This window comes from Carcharhinus amblyrhynchos, chromosome 12 (assembly GCF_965287045.1).
Source record: "Carcharhinus amblyrhynchos chromosome 12, sCarAmb.v2.hapA, whole genome shotgun sequence".
NCBI lineage: Eukaryota > Metazoa > Chordata > Chondrichthyes > Carcharhiniformes > Carcharhinidae > Carcharhinus > Carcharhinus amblyrhynchos.
This window is the reverse complement of record NC_137335.1, coordinates 83229444-83245002: the sequence shown is the minus strand read 5'-3', so window position 1 is coordinate 83245002 and position 15559 is coordinate 83229444. Positions and strand designations below refer to the sequence as shown.

Genomic DNA, 15559 nt, shown 5'->3' with positions numbered 1-15559 from the left:
GCGGTTGTGTGATCCTTTAAGACTGAACTATTAATTCCCGCCAACTCCAGCAGCATCATTCGCATCATTCCCACAACCCCATTAGTACCGCACCCACTGAACCATCACCATGGAAGAGTTTGATGACATTGCCTCCTTACCTTCACTGCTTGAGGAATGGTTTTGGAGGACTGTAGTGGTTCCCAGGCCTGGACAGTAAACACACGAATTATACATTCAGTCTCCAGAAAACCCCATCGTTCTCTTTTCCTTTGGTTTGCCAGTCATCGGACTCGCACAAAAATCTATCGCCAAACAGCTACTGAGCCAAGCTATTGAGATGTCCATTGACACAGAACATTCACTAGCCCAACAAGAAGTGTGCACTGTCTTCACAAATGGGTTCCCAACTACCCACCTTCCTCAGAAGACCTGGATATTGAATTTAATCATCAGCCACGATCATAATGAATGGCACAGCAAGCTCGAAGGGCCAAATGGCCTCCTCATGCTTCCATTTTCAATGTCTGTATGGGTTACAGGTTGGCAGCAGATAGGCCAATGGGATCCAGCAATGATGTAGGCTTTGCCGCCAAGAGTAATAGTCCTCAATTCAGCAGCAAGTGACACTGGGGTGCACCTTCTCATGCCCAAGATTGTGCCACTAAGTAGGACACTGGACACATGGAGAGCCCAACAGCCCAACACGGAAAGCAGCAGGGAGAATCCCAGCCCCCCGCACCAGCCCCCCCGCAGTGATGCATCTCCCAATTCTTGTCCCGTTGATACGCAGGCCAGATGGTCAATCATCAACAGTGGCCTGGAGCACTCTGGGACAACTCCAGACAGCCAACCAGACTGACTGTGCGCTCCAGAAGACAGGATCTCCCAGCTGTCTCCCCTTAGGAGCTAACTTAACCGGCAAGAGTTTCTTCTTCCCCTGCCATTCCCGTAAAGGAGTTACCAATTGACCCAAAGCCAGGGTCTCAGTTAAATAGAATCTGTTAGTGTCATCCTTGGCTCAGTTGGTGACATACATACAGTCCCAACTCCAACACTTCAACACACACTCCAGACAAAAAAACTCCAGTGTGGTAGTGAGGGAGTCCTGCACTGTCGGAGGGGCTAACTTTTGGATGAGACATTTAACTGAGGCTCCATCCTGTCGGACGAGCAGGAAAGATCACATGGCGTTATTTCAAAGAGGGATGGGTGAGTTAGCCTTGGGATCCTTGGCCATTAGTTGACCCAGCGGCACTATAACAAGTTACCTGGTTATCAAGATGATCACTGAACTCTTGCTGCCATTGGCGGCAGTAGGATCTTATTGTCCCACTAACAGCGTACCCTCACCATATCTTTCCCACCGGTAAAGGGTGCATTCAACAGGAAACTCCATTGAAAACGCCAGGAACATAAGATCCCACTGCCAGGGTACAGTAAGCCATCTCCCACCGCTGTGAAACACACAGCAAGAAAGGGAGGAAAATCCCACCCAATATTGTTTGCAAGAGCTTGCTGTGTGCAAATTGGTTGCCACATTTCATACTGTACAATAGTGTCTACATTATACCTCAATTGTCTGTGAGGTATTTGACTGAGCTCATGAGAGACGCTACATAATTGCAGATCCTTTTCCAGACTTGGTTGCTGGAAGGGACTCACTGCGTCTAACTTACGAGACAGTTTGGGAGCTAATCGCTCCCCATTGGGATTGTTTATTTAAGTTAATGTTTATTTATTAGCCACAAGTAAGGTTTACATTAACACTGCAATGAAGTTACTGTGAAAATTCCCCCAGCTGCCAAACTCCGGCGCCTGCTCGGGTCAACGCACCTAACCAGCACGTCTCTCAGACTGTGGGAGGAAACCCGAGCACGCGGAGGAAACCCACGCAGACACGGGGAGAACGTGCAAACTCCACACAGACAGTGACCCAAGCCGGGAGTCAAGCCCACGTCCCTGGAGCTCTGAAGCAGCAGTGCTAACCACTGTGCCACCGTGTCACCCGCGATATTATTTGCTTGTATCTATCTACAGTCATTGAAATTCCAAAATCCAGTCACTTACTCAACTCTGTTGTTTCGCTGCTTCCTTGCGTTGTGGCTTCTGTGAATGGAAGACTTGTGCCTTGGTAATGTAAGCAAATGCAAGATATTGATCACATGGCTGGAACAATAGGACTTGAAACTGAACTCTAATTCTCAGACTTGCTGGAACCAAGAGCTGTCACTGTGAATCCATACGGTCACTGTTTCAGCCTACTAAATGACTTGTGAAGATGATATTTCTTGTGACGATGAGAATTATTCGGTAACAATAAATATTTTCCTTGGTTATGGTTTTTTTTCTGGTGCGCACCATCAGTGGCGTGTACACTGGTTAGCTTTCGCCAGTGTGTTATGACCTTTGACCCACGGCCTTATCCACTGTCACACATTGTGGGAATGGACGGTATGAAGCACAACACAGTCCAGGAGTGGGGCAGAGTAGATAGGGAGAAACTGGCTCCCCCTTGTAAAAGAATTGAGAATGAGAGGAGAAACAAACTTAAAGTGATCTGCAAAAGAAGCAGATGTGCGAAAAATGCCTTTACAGAGTGAGTGGTTGGGGTCTGGAATGCGCTGCCTGGTAGTGTGGTGGAGGCAGATTCAACTGAGGCATTCAAGAAGGCATCAGATGATTGCTTGGATATTCCAATAGCTGGAACTTTCTGGGTTTTCACGCCAACTGGATCTTCCTGTCTCAAATCCTGAGATTCCCCTTGTGGAGGAATCTAGAACCAGGGAGCACTATAGGGAATCTCCCAGTCTCGTTGGAAAACGAGAAGAGTTTTTTTTTATTCTTGTTAATCTTCGGAATTCCCTTCCCCTGAGAGCGGTAGAGACTGGGTCATTGAAACATAGAATTCCCTACAGTGCAGAAGGAGGCCAGAATGAATGTAATCAAGGCTGGGTTGGACAGATACTTGATCTACAAGGGCATTAAGGAGTATGTGGTACAAGCCGGAAGGTGGGAACTGAGCTCCAGGTCACAGCAGTCATGACCTTACTGAATGGCGGAGCAGGCTCATTGGGTCAAATGGCCTAATCCTGCTCCTATCTCTTATGAATAGTTTTAACAGCAGGATGAAGTGTGCATTGTGTCAGGCAGATCAGTGAAGCTGCTGTTAAATATATCAAAACACCGGGGAATCTGTGTGTCTGTGTTACCACTAATTTGTTTGTGACTAATTAATGAGTTTGTGACTAATTAATAAGAAGCAATGGACGCCTTGTGGGCCTCATCACCACACACATCAGAAACAACATTCAATGTCCATTGAAGGCTCCAAATGTGAACTGTTTCTCTCTCCATGGATGCTGCCAGACCTGCTGACTACTTCCAACACCGTTCCATTTTTTAATTCAATGGCTGGAATTTTACCGAACTGGTCACCACGGGAATCGGAGCGGGCGAAGGCTGGATAATATGAAGGTTCATTGACCTCGGGCAGGATTTAATGGTTTCGGGACGAGCGAGGCCATAATATCCCGCCCCATAACGATTTAATCCGGCCCCGCGACACAACCCAGTCACCTATCCAGCCCGTGTTCCAAGCGAACTATAAAACACATGACTGAGTATTGATAATGGCCCATTCTGCCTTACCCTCAGCAGTGCACGATTCTCCAATATCCTACACACACTCTGTTGCAAAGGGATAAATATTTTCTATTCCATTATATAAGAAAATGGAACGGTGCCTGTTATCACCAATGGGGCAAATTCTCCGAGTTAACATCTGTGGGTGCTGGGGGTGGGGGGGGTGTCATTTTGATTGAGGAAACCCATGCAGACATGGGGAGAACATGCAGACTCCACACAGACAGTGACCCACGGCATAATTAAGCCCAGGCCCCTGGCGCGGTGAGGCAGCAGTGCCAACAACGGTGCCGCCCTGCCGTCCCTTGTGGCATGGCTCACCCCAACCAAAATCACCAAAGCAGATCGCAGATTCTGGGAGCTTGCTGTGCTGTCACGTAACAGCAGCGACCTTCTATCAAAAGTGCTTAAAAATGGCTCACCGCGAGATTGTGAAAGAAACTGGGCGGGATTTCTCACCGCGGTGGGACTGGAAAATCTTGCCGTATAAAAGTAAGTCCCATCTTTCAAAGCATTCCCTCAGCAACCCACTGCTTTACCGGCCTAATCACAGAAAGATAAATGATGCACATCGCTGGCAATAGCTCACTGAGGGACATGCATTGTGTAAGCTGCATCAGACACTGTACTTAACATCTGTCGCTTACACTTCCCTTGGGAAGAAGCTCCCAATGATCTCAAACGAGCAAACTGGCAGTGGAGCTCATGGCTTCCATTGTCACAGCAAGTAAGACTGTCACTGCTCCTGTTACACAAGCTGACCACTGCCATAATTACCACGATCTTGCCCACGCGGCCGCCATCACCCATGCCACCTTCACCCCCTGGCACCATCGCTAGCATCAGTACAACCCAGCAGCATTACTACAGCATAAGATGCTGTTTTACAGGGAACACACAACCTGTTTACAGGGGCAACATTTTGTGGAAAAATTTCAGCGAATTATTTATTTGTTTAAAATTCTACTGGCTGACAATCGTGTTGTGAGGTTGGATAGCGTCATTATAGATTGGAAGGTAGGACGTTAGAATTTGCTGTTTGCAAAATTGTAAAATGCTCAGGGGTTGAAAGCATTGTACAATCCCTTTAAACAGTGGTGCTGTTCCTGCGTTTAGAGATTTAAAAAAATGCATGTACACAGAGAGCCCAAAATGAAACATTAGTATCGAAAGGACAAGCAGCAGTTTTTACCAACACCATAGGCTTTTTAATTCAGCCAATCAATTTGAATCAGGCACTTTGATTTAGATCTGATGGTTTTGATGACCTAGAACCAATCCTATTGTGGGAAATATTGATATGTTATCACGGGTATCAAAGAAGGGAGCAACAGGACAAAGGGTGTAAAGCAACTGCCACTTGTCAGAAATAACAGGTCTCAGCTCTCAGCTTTCAGCTCTCAAAACAGAGAATCATTGGCTCTATTAACTTCATCTACATCTCAGAGCAAGCACCATCTAGATAGCAAAGGTACCAAAGAAGAAAGAATGTCCAGACAGAAGAATCAACAGAGAAGCCCAGAATATTCCAGAAGACAAAAAACCTGGTTATAATTTAGAGAGTGACTAAATTGTATTTTTGTTCATGAGTGGAAATTGGGTTTATTTGAACATTAAAATCTTGTTTTATTCAGGAATCGTTAATAGAAGGGATTTGTTCAGTTTGCGAATAGTTTAGTTAATTTGTTCACTGTTAGTTAGATAAGTAAATTGTTCTGTGTTGATTTTAGGGTGAATGTCAGGGAGTTACTTTGTATTTAACCACTAGAGGTTGCTGAAGAGCGGGTCACACCACTTCACACTCACTTTTTACAGATTATAAGGTGAGGTACTCCTCTTTTGGTGTTTCGGTGTTAGTTCTCAGAGGTGGGGGGGATCATCCTCCACTTTATAACAATTGCCAGGAAGTATAAAGCACCATGTACAAAAAGATGGTGAGACTTTTTAGAAGTTCATTTCAATCAAGTTCATTACAAAAATTGACTGAACTTTTTTTGTGTGTGGGAACATTGTCCTTTAAACGTGCGGTTGTGTGATGCTTTAAGACTGAATTATTAATTCCCGCCAACTCCAGCAGCATCATTCGCAACATTCCCACAGCCCCATTAGTACCACACCCACTGAACCATCACCATGGAAGGGTTTGATGACATTGCCTCCCTACCTTGACTGCTTGAGGAATGGTTTTGGAGGACTGTAGTGGTTCCCAGGCCTGAATAGTAAACACACGGATTATACATTCAGTCTTCAGAAAACCCCAGCGTTTTCTTTACGTTGGTTTGTCAGCCACCGGATTCCCACAAAAATCTGTTGCCAAACAGCTACTGAGCTGAGCTATTGAGATGTCCATCATAGAGTCGCAGAGGTTCACAGCCTGGAAACAGGTCCTGTGGCCCAACTTGTCCATACTGTTCAGATTTTACACTAAGCTATTCCCAGTTCCCCACATTTGGCCCATATCCCACTATACCCATCTGACCCATGTAACTATCGAAATGCTTTCTAAAAGACAAAATTGTACCCACCTCTACTACTCCTCTGGCAGCTCGTTCTAGACACTCTGAGTGAAAAGATTGTCCCTCTGAACTCTTCTGTATCTCCCCTTTCTCATCTTAATGCCCTCTAGTTTTAGATTTCCCTATCTTTGGGAAAAGATATTGACTAGCTGATCTATTCCCCTCATTATTTTATAGACCTCTATAGTCCTAAGCCTCCTACACTCCATGGAAAAAAGTCCTGATCTATCCAGCCTCTCCTTATAACTCAAACCATCAAATCCCGGTAGCATTCTAGTAAATCTATTCTGCACTCTTTCTAGTTTAATAATATCCTTTCTATAATAAGGTGCGGATATGCCAGCGTTGGACTGGGGTAAACACAGTAAAAAGTCTGACAACACCAGGTTTAAGTCCAACCGATTTATTTGATAAATCGGTTGGACTTAAACCTGGTGTTGTCAGACTTTTTACTACAATAAGGTGACCAGAACTATACACAATATTCCAAGTGTGGTCTTATTAATATCTTGTACAACTACAAAGATGTCCCAACACCAGCATTCAATGTCCTGACCAATGAAACAAAGCATGCCAAGTGCCTTCTTCACCATCCTGTCCACTTGTGGCTCCACTTTCAAGGAGCTACGAACCTGTAGCCCTAGATCTCTTTGTTCTATAACTTTCTGTGACACCTTACCATTAACTGAGTAGCTCCTGCCCTGATTCAAGCTACCAAGATGTATCACCTCATATTTTTCTAAATTAAACTCCGTCTGCCATTCGTCAGCCCACTGGCCCAATTGATCAAGATCCCATTGCAATCCTAGATAACCTTCTTCACTGTCCACAATGCCATCAATTTTAGTGTCATCTGCAAACTTATAAACTATGCCTCCTAAATTCTCATCCAAATCATTAATATAACTAACAGTGGACCAGCACCGATCCCTGAGGCACACTGATGATTACAGGCTGCCAGTTGGAAAAATAACACTTTACAACCTCTTCTGTTGTCAACCCAATTTTGTATCCAGTTGGCTACCTCACTCTGGATCCCATGAGATTTAACCTTAGCAACAACCTACCATGTGGTACCTTGTTAAAGGCCTTGCTAACGTCCAGGTAGACAACATCAACTGCACTGCCCTCATCTACCTTCTTGGTTACCCCTTCAAAAAACGCAATCAAATGGGTAAGACATGATTTTTCACTCACAAAGCCATGCTGACTGTCCCTAATCAGCCCTTGCCTCTCTAAATGCCTGTAGATTTTGTCTCTCAGAAAACTTTCCAACAACTTACTCATTGCAGACATTAGGCTCACTGGTCTGTCGTTCTCAGGGTTCTCCCTGCAGCCCTTTGTAAACAAAGGCACAACATTTGCTGCCCTCCTATCTTCAGCACCTCACCTGTGACTGTTGATGATTCAAGTATCTCTGCTAGGTTACCCACAATTTCCTCCCTAGCCTCCCACAACGTCCTGGGATACACTTCATCAGGTCCCGGGGATTTATCTACTTTAATGCGCTTGAAGACTTCCAGCACCTCCTTCTCTGTAAAATGTACACTCCTCAAGACATCACTATTTAATTTCCCTAAGCTCCCTAACATCCATGCTTTTATCAACAGTGAATACTGATGAGAAATATTCATTTAGGATCTCACCGAGTGGGTCTGCACACAGATGACCTTGTTGATCCTTAAGAAGCTCTATGCTCTCCCTAGTTACTATTTTACCCTTTATATATTTGTAGAAGCTCTGTGGTTTCTCTTGACATAGAACAATCACAAGCCCAATATGCAGTGTGCACTCTCTTCACAAATGGGTTCCCAACTATCCACCTTCCTCTGGGGACTTTGATATTGAATTTGACGATCAGACATGATTGTAATGAATGGTGGAGCAAGCCACCTCCATGAAGGTGAAGGAAAATCCCACCCAATACTGTTTGCGAGAGCTTGCTGTGTGCAAATTGGTTGCTGCATTTTGTACAGTACAATAGTACCTACACTATAAAACACTGAATTGTCTGTGAATTATTTCACTGAGCTCATGAGAGATGCTACATAACTGCAGATTCTTTTCCAGGACTTGGTTGCTGGAAGGGACTCACTGTGTCTGACTTATGAGAGAGTTTGGGAACCAATCGCTCCCCGTTGGAATTGTATGTTTATTTGCTTGTATCTGTTTACAGTCATTAAAGTTTCAAAATCCAGTCACTTACTCAACGTTGTTGTTTCGCTGTTTCCTGTGGCTTCTGTGAATGGAAGATTTGTGCCTTAGTGATGTAAGCAAATGCAAGATATTGATCACATGGCTGGAAAAATAGAACTCGAAATTTAACTCTAATTCTCAGACTTGCTGTGACCAAGAGCTGTCACTGTGAATCCATACGGTCACTGTTGCAGCCTATTAAATGATTTGTGAAGATGATATTTCAATAACAATAAATATTTTCATTGGTTATGATTTTTTTTTCTGGTGCGCACCATCAGTGGCGTTAGCTTTCACTTGTCTAATTTGACCTTTGACCCATGACCTTGCTCAGTGTCACACGCTGTGGGAGCGGACGGTATGAAATGTTTCCAAGATGCTAAAAGGTGCGGATAAAATAGACATGGAGCGGATGCTTCCTCTTGTGGAGCACCCTAGGATGAGAGGTCATAGTCTTAGGATAAGGAGTAGCAAATTTAAAACAGAGCTGAGGAGAAACTACTTCTCCCAAAGGGTTGTGAATCTGTGGAATTTGCTCCCCCAAAATGCGGTGGATGCTGAGACAGTGAGTGAATTTAAGGAGGAGTTGGATGGATTTTTAATTGGTAATGGGTTGAAGGGTTATGGGGCGAAGGCAGGAAAATGGGGATGAGGAGCATATCAGCCATGATTGAATGGCAGAGTGGACTTGATGGGCCAAATGGCCTAAATTTTGCTTCTAAATCTTATGAACATAAATTCAGGAGCAGGGTAGAGTAGATAGAGAGAAGCTCTGCTCATAAAAGGATCAAGAATGAGAGGGAATCAGATTTAAAGTTATTTAGAAAAGAAGCAAATGTGATTTGAGAAAATATTTCTTCACACAGCGAATGGTTGGGGTCTGGAATGCACTGGCTAGAAGTGTGGTGGAGGCAGGTTCAATTGAGACATCCAGGAGGGCATTGGATGATTATTTGGATGGAAACAATGGCTGGAACTTTCTGGTTGTTCACACCGGCTGGATCTTTTGGTTCCGCTGCCGTTGGTACACCCTGGGTTTCCCGACAGTGTAGGGTGGAGGCTATGGGGATCCCATCAGCAGCATCAAGACCTGAAAATTTTGCCACCGGCAAACACCACGTCATCCCCTGTCACGTGGAGAGGCCAGAGAATCCCGCCCAATGCAGAAGGGGTGCAGGGTAAAGGCAGGAGAATGGCACTGAGTCATAATGCTCATAATGCAGGAAAAGGCATGATGGACTGAATGCCCACCTTCTACGCCATAACAATTCTGTGATTCCGAAATGTAAAAATATGTTGTTTCCCCTGACTAGTCAGTTGTCCTGATGAGTCCGAAATAAAAAGCTTCAACAAAAGAATGTTTCTTTCTTGGGCAACAATATAAAGTCATGATGGTACAGATGGAGGCTATTTGGCCCATCTAGACCCTGTCAGAGTATTAAGACCCGGATACCCTCTTACACCAGCTCCTGAAGATAAGCAGGTGCAGCAGGCAGTAAAGAAGGAAAATGGTATGTTGGCCTTCATAGTGAGAGCATTCGAGTGCAGGAGCAGAACAACTTGTTACAATTATACAGGGCCTTGGTGAGACCACACTTGGAATTCTGTGCACAATTTTGGTCCCCTTATCTGAGGAAGGATATTCTTATGATAGAGGGAGTGCAAAGTAGGTTTACCGGGCTGATTCCTGGGATGGCAGTATGAGGAGAGTTGAGTCGGTTAGGGTTATATTTGCTGGAGTTTAGAAGAATGAGGAGGGATCTAGACAGGGTAGAGACAGGAAGGATGATCCTGATGGCGGGGGAGTCCAGAATCATAGTCTAAGGATAGGGGGTAAGCCTTTTAGGACTGAGATGATGAGAAATTTCTTCACCCAAAGAGAGAGGTGAGCCTATGGAATTCACTGCCACAGAAAGCAGTTGAAGCAAAATGTTTTCAAGAAAGAGTTAGATATAGCTCTTGGGGTGAACGGGATGAAGGATATAGGGGGAAGGCAGAATCAGTCTATTGGGTTGGATGAAGAGCCATGATCATAATGAATTGTAGAACTGGGTCAAAGGGCCAAAAGGCCTTCTCCTGTTTCTATTTTCTATGTTTCTATGTATGTATTACAACCTGCTATAATTGTGCATTGCAAACTATTATATATTACACCACAGGCTTGTAGCACTATATAATACCAAAATATACCACAATCTACCATTCTATATTCTATACTACGCGGCAAACAATATTTCAGAATATACCACCAAATTATTGGATTTAATATACTCTTTCTGTCAGAGACCATTCTAAGATGGTAAATTGCAAATTATTTTTAATTTTCAATGGGCTTCCACAAGTTGTTTCCCTGCATTTTTAGTCACGACTAACTATGTGCACATTTATCAGGGGAATTCTCTATGTAAACACGTCACACTATGATTAACCTTGCCCAGTAGAGGAGCAACAACACCACCACTGGTAGGAGGGTATAATTACATCACAACAACTTCACATCAGCTTTATAGAGTCATAGAGGTTTACAGCATGGAAACAGACCCTTCGGCCCAACTTGTCCATGCTGCCCTTTTTTCTTAAACCCCTAAGCTAATCCCAGTTGCCCGCATTTGGCCCATATCCCTCTATACCTATCGTACCCAGGTAACTAGCTAAATGCTTTTCAAAAGACAAAATTGTACCCACCTCTACTACTACCTCTGATAGTTTGTTCCAGACACTCACCACCCTCTGTGTGAAAAAATTGCCCCTCTGGACACTTTCGTATCTCTCCCATCTCACCTTAAACCTATGCCTTCTAGTTTTAGACTCCCCTACCTTTGGGAGAAGATATTGACTATCTAGCTGATCTATGCCCCTCATTATTTTATAGAACGCTATAAGATCACACCTCAGCCTCCTACGCTCCAGAGAAAAAAGTCCCAGTCTAACCAGCCTCTCCTTATAACTCAAACCATCAAGTCCCGGGAGCACTTCTCCATTATAACTGTACACGCAGTAAATGATGATCGGAAATATGGTGAAATAAGAATAGAATGATGAAAACACACTTTGCTTACCGGACGTGAAGGGTTCAGGGCTGTTAGTGCCATGCATGTTAGTGATGCTAGTACTGAAGTGAGCTGACGTGGGAGCTGCCGATAAGACAAGGAAGAAACACGCAGGTAACTGCAGGTTATTTCAGGTTGGACACAATCACCGCACACAGTTACTGAATATCCGCACTGTTAAAAGGAACAGTACCTCCCTAGCCCGTGAGATTTTCATATTTTCTGCAAAGATCATCAGTGGAAATTTCCAGCCACGCTCATCTTAAAACTGGAAAACCCCACCCGAGGTCAACAGACATTTTCATGGTCCATGTCCCACCCACTACGATTCCCGTGTACGGGAACATTCCAGTCCATGGATTTTGCCATTGCAGTGATCTCATGTCAGCCTTGACTCAGCGGTGCCAGTCTCCCCTTGCAAAAACCTCCTTACATGACCCGGTATCAAATCTAGTTTGGGAACGCCCCTGTGAAACGCCTCGAGATGTTTTGTTAAATGAAGGACGCGAGAAAAAACTTTATTTGCTAGCGTCACAAGTAGGCTTACATTAACACTGCAATGAAGTTACTGTGAAAATCCTCTAGTCGCCGCACTCCGGTGCCTGCTCGGGTACACTGAGGGGGAATTTAGCATGGCCAGGTGACCTAACCAGCAGGTCTTTCGGACTGTGGGAGGAAACTGGAGGAAACTCACGCAGACACAGGGAGAACGTGCAAACTCCACACAGACAGTGACCCAAGCCGGGAATCGAACCCGGGTCTCTGGCGCTGTGCATGCTAACCACTGTGCCACTGGGTTTGTTTGCAAGATGGTGCTGCAACTGATGGGCAAAGATCTCTCTCAGGATCTCAAGGTGTGGGTATGCCGGCATTGGACTGGCGTAAACACAGTAAAAAGTCTGACAACACCAGGTTTTAGTCCAACCGATTTATTTGATAATAGGCTCACAAGCTTTCGAGGTTTCCCTCTTCGTCAGGTGAATGGAGAGTTCTCGATCTACTTAATCTACTTAGTCTTTGAACAGGGTTGGCTGAAGAACTCTCCATTCACCTGACGAAGAGGGAAACCTCGAAAGCTTGTGAGTCTATTAACAAATAAATCGGTTGGACTAAAACCTGGTGTTGTCAGACTTTTTACGGGATCTCAAGGAGCAGGGTTACAGTTTAAGAGGACACAGGAAGGTAGGTGCCTCCCAGGGTCTATCAGCAATCAGCAGCAAGTGACTTAAGGTTCTGGCAAACTTGCAGGGGCCCAGACTTTCTGTTTTGCTTTGTAACGGCTAGCCGAATCCCAGTAACGGATTCACACCAAGAGTGAGAATGGCACACAATTCCAAGAGTAACCCACAGCAACAGCGAACGGCAAACAATTGCTCTAAACAGAGAAACGGCTCCATTGCCCCCAGTTCCTCCAGCTGCCCACGTAGTTCATGCTCTCGCTTTTCCGCCATGACATTTTGGTGACAAAGTGTCAACAAGCTCTATGATCCTGTTGATTAATTAGCCAGTTGAACTCGAGACTTGCCTCTGACGTCGTCCAGTTCAAACCATTAATCACTCACACACAAAAAGACTGCCTGTCAATGTGTACGGACACAATGCCCTCACGTAGATGAGATCAAAGGAGAAAACAAGCCAACAGCTACAACATAAAGAGGTTTTAACTCACCAACCTCAAGCTACTTGCTGGAAAGGTTGCTAAGGCAGACAGAGGTCAGGTGTCAGTGAGAGAGTCATAGAGTCAGGGAATCCCTACAGTGCAGAAAGAGGCCATTGGGCCCATCGAGCCTACACCAACCACAATCCCACCCAGACTCCCGCAACCCCTAGTGTGTACCCTGCTAGTCCCCCTGACACTAATGGGCAATTCAGCATGGCCAATCCGCCTAATCCACACATCTTTGGAGGAAACCGGAGCACCCGGACGAAACCCATGCAAATATGGGGAGAATGTGCAGACTCCACACACACACAGTGACCCAAGCGGGGAATCGAACCTAGATCCCTGGCACCGTGAGGCAGCAGTGCTAACCGCTGTGCCACTATCCCATTACAAAAGTTTGGCCAACAAGTGGACTTGTTTTAATTTTGAACTTGTTGCTCTCCCTCACTCTTCCTTCCTGAAAGGTGATGATTGGGGAGGAAGTTGGATACAGCCCACTTATCAGATACTATCTAATGTTGGGTTTGCCTGGGCCGAGGTTTTATTACAGATTGCCACTGCCTCCATAGCTGACTCACGTGTTTTAGTAAGAGGTGTATTTATCAGGCAACTTGCTGCACCTCAGATTAAACTCTCATTGTCAGAGCTTTGATTGTGATCACTTCAGAATCCTGAGTGAAATTGGTCTGGTCTGTTCCCCTTCAGTCTAAATCCTGCTTGTATCACAGCTTGGTAAGGCTCCTGTTCTGCCCAAGACAGCAGGAAACTGTAAAAGGCTGTGAATGTAGCCCAATCCATCACACAAACCAACCTCCCATTCATTGACTCTGTCTACACTTTCCCCTGCGTTGGAAAAGCAGGCAGCATAATTAAGGACCCCACACACCCCAGACATTCTCTCTTCCACCTTCTTCCTTCAAGGAAAGGGTACAAAAGTCTGAGGTCACGTACCGACCGACTCAAAAACAGTTTCTTCCCTGCTGCCGTCAGACTTTTGAACGGACCCACCTCGTATTAAGTTGATCTTTCTCTACACCCTAGTTATGACTGTAACACTGCATTCCACACTCTCTCCTTTCCTTCTCTATGAACAGTATGTTTTGTCTGTATAGCGTGCAAGAAACAATACTTTTCACTATATGTTAATACATGTGACAATAATAAATCAAATCAAAACTTCTACAATGGGACCCAAAACAGGGTGTGGGCTGCTCATTTATATAGATAATAGCCTTAATTTATATTCTAGTTGGCCAAATGTAGTTGCTAGTTTGATCACGGGATCCGAGCAAAGCTGTCAAGTCTGCCTAATTACCACTGAGAAGGTAGTGGTTAGCCACCACCTCGCACTCTTGCCATCCACGTGGTGTAGGTACACCCACAGTGCTGTTAGCAAGGGATTTTGACCCAGCAACAGTGAAAAACCAATAGTCTGCAGTCATTGTCCTTCTAGCTGATGGACATCATGCACTTGGAAGGTGCTGTTGAAGGAACCTTAGAGAGTTGCTGCAGTGCATCTCGTAGATGGTGCCCACTCAGCCAGTGAGGGCGGGAGCGAGTGCTTAAGGTGGTGAAGGGAGTGTGGCTCGGGCGAGTTGCTTTGCCTTGGGACAGTGTTGGGATTCTTGAGTGTCTCTGGAGCCTCATTCGTGAAGGTAAATGGATTAGGAAGCACCAGGGGATTACAATTTTAAGTTGCCCAAGGTCAGGTCCAGGTTAGTTGAGAGGAGGGGTTACTTTTCCCACAGGATAGTGGACTCCATGGAAGAGGATACAGACTCAGGAGGTGAACTCCAATTTGCTGAATCACTTCAGTCAACAGCTGGGCTGTTTCTGGATTGGATAGAGGTCACCTGGTATAAATGACAGGTGCTGCGTAGATTTATCAGAGGCAGAGTGCTCCCTTGGCCAAATTCTGATCAATTAAAAGAGATTTTTAGAGGAATATCTGTATTACCAAAATGGTTTTGATCTGTAGAATTTAATTTGGTCGAATCAAGCATGAGGTCATGTTATGAATGATCTCAAAAGGTCAAGGATCGTCACTCAAAATGAAAGCTGATTTTAATATTCAAACTAAGAACAAAGAAAATTACAACACAGGAACAGGCCCTTCGGCCCTCCAAGCCTGCACTGACCATGCTGTCCAACGGAAAAAAAGCCCCTTACCCTTCCGGGGAACATATGCCTCTATTCCCATCCTATTCATGTATTTGTCAAGATGCTCCTTAAAAGTCACTATCGTATCTGCTTCCACTACCTCCTCCGGCAGCGAGTTCCAGGTACCCACCACCCTCTGTGTAAAAAACGTGCCTTGTACATCTCTTTTAAACCTCGTCCCTCACACGTTAAACCTAAAACCCCTAGTAATTGACTCTTCTGCACTGGGAAAAAGCTTCTAACTATCTATTCTGTCCATGCCCCTCATAATCCTGTAGACTTCTATCAGGTCATCCCTTGACATCCGTCATTCCAATAAGATCAAACCAAGTTTCTCCAACATCTCCTCA

At 44.9% G+C, this 15559-nt stretch overlaps 1 protein-coding gene across 2 annotated transcripts in view; it reads right to left on the bottom strand.

Moving 5' to 3' along the window:
* Nucleotides 1–15559, bottom strand: part of adgrg6 (adhesion G protein-coupled receptor G6) — a 123021-nt gene that overhangs the window by 56101 nt on the left and 51361 nt on the right. For both annotated transcript variants that reach the window (XM_080200849.1, XM_080200850.1), the window contains 3 exons: nt 11396–11470; nt 2050–2088; nt 141–188 (listed from right to left, as the gene is read on the bottom strand). In XM_080200849.1, the coding sequence (XP_080056975.1) occupies nt 141–188; nt 2050–2088; nt 11396–11470 (162 nt within the window). The remainder of the gene's footprint in view (nt 1–140; nt 189–2049; nt 2089–11395; nt 11471–15559) is intronic.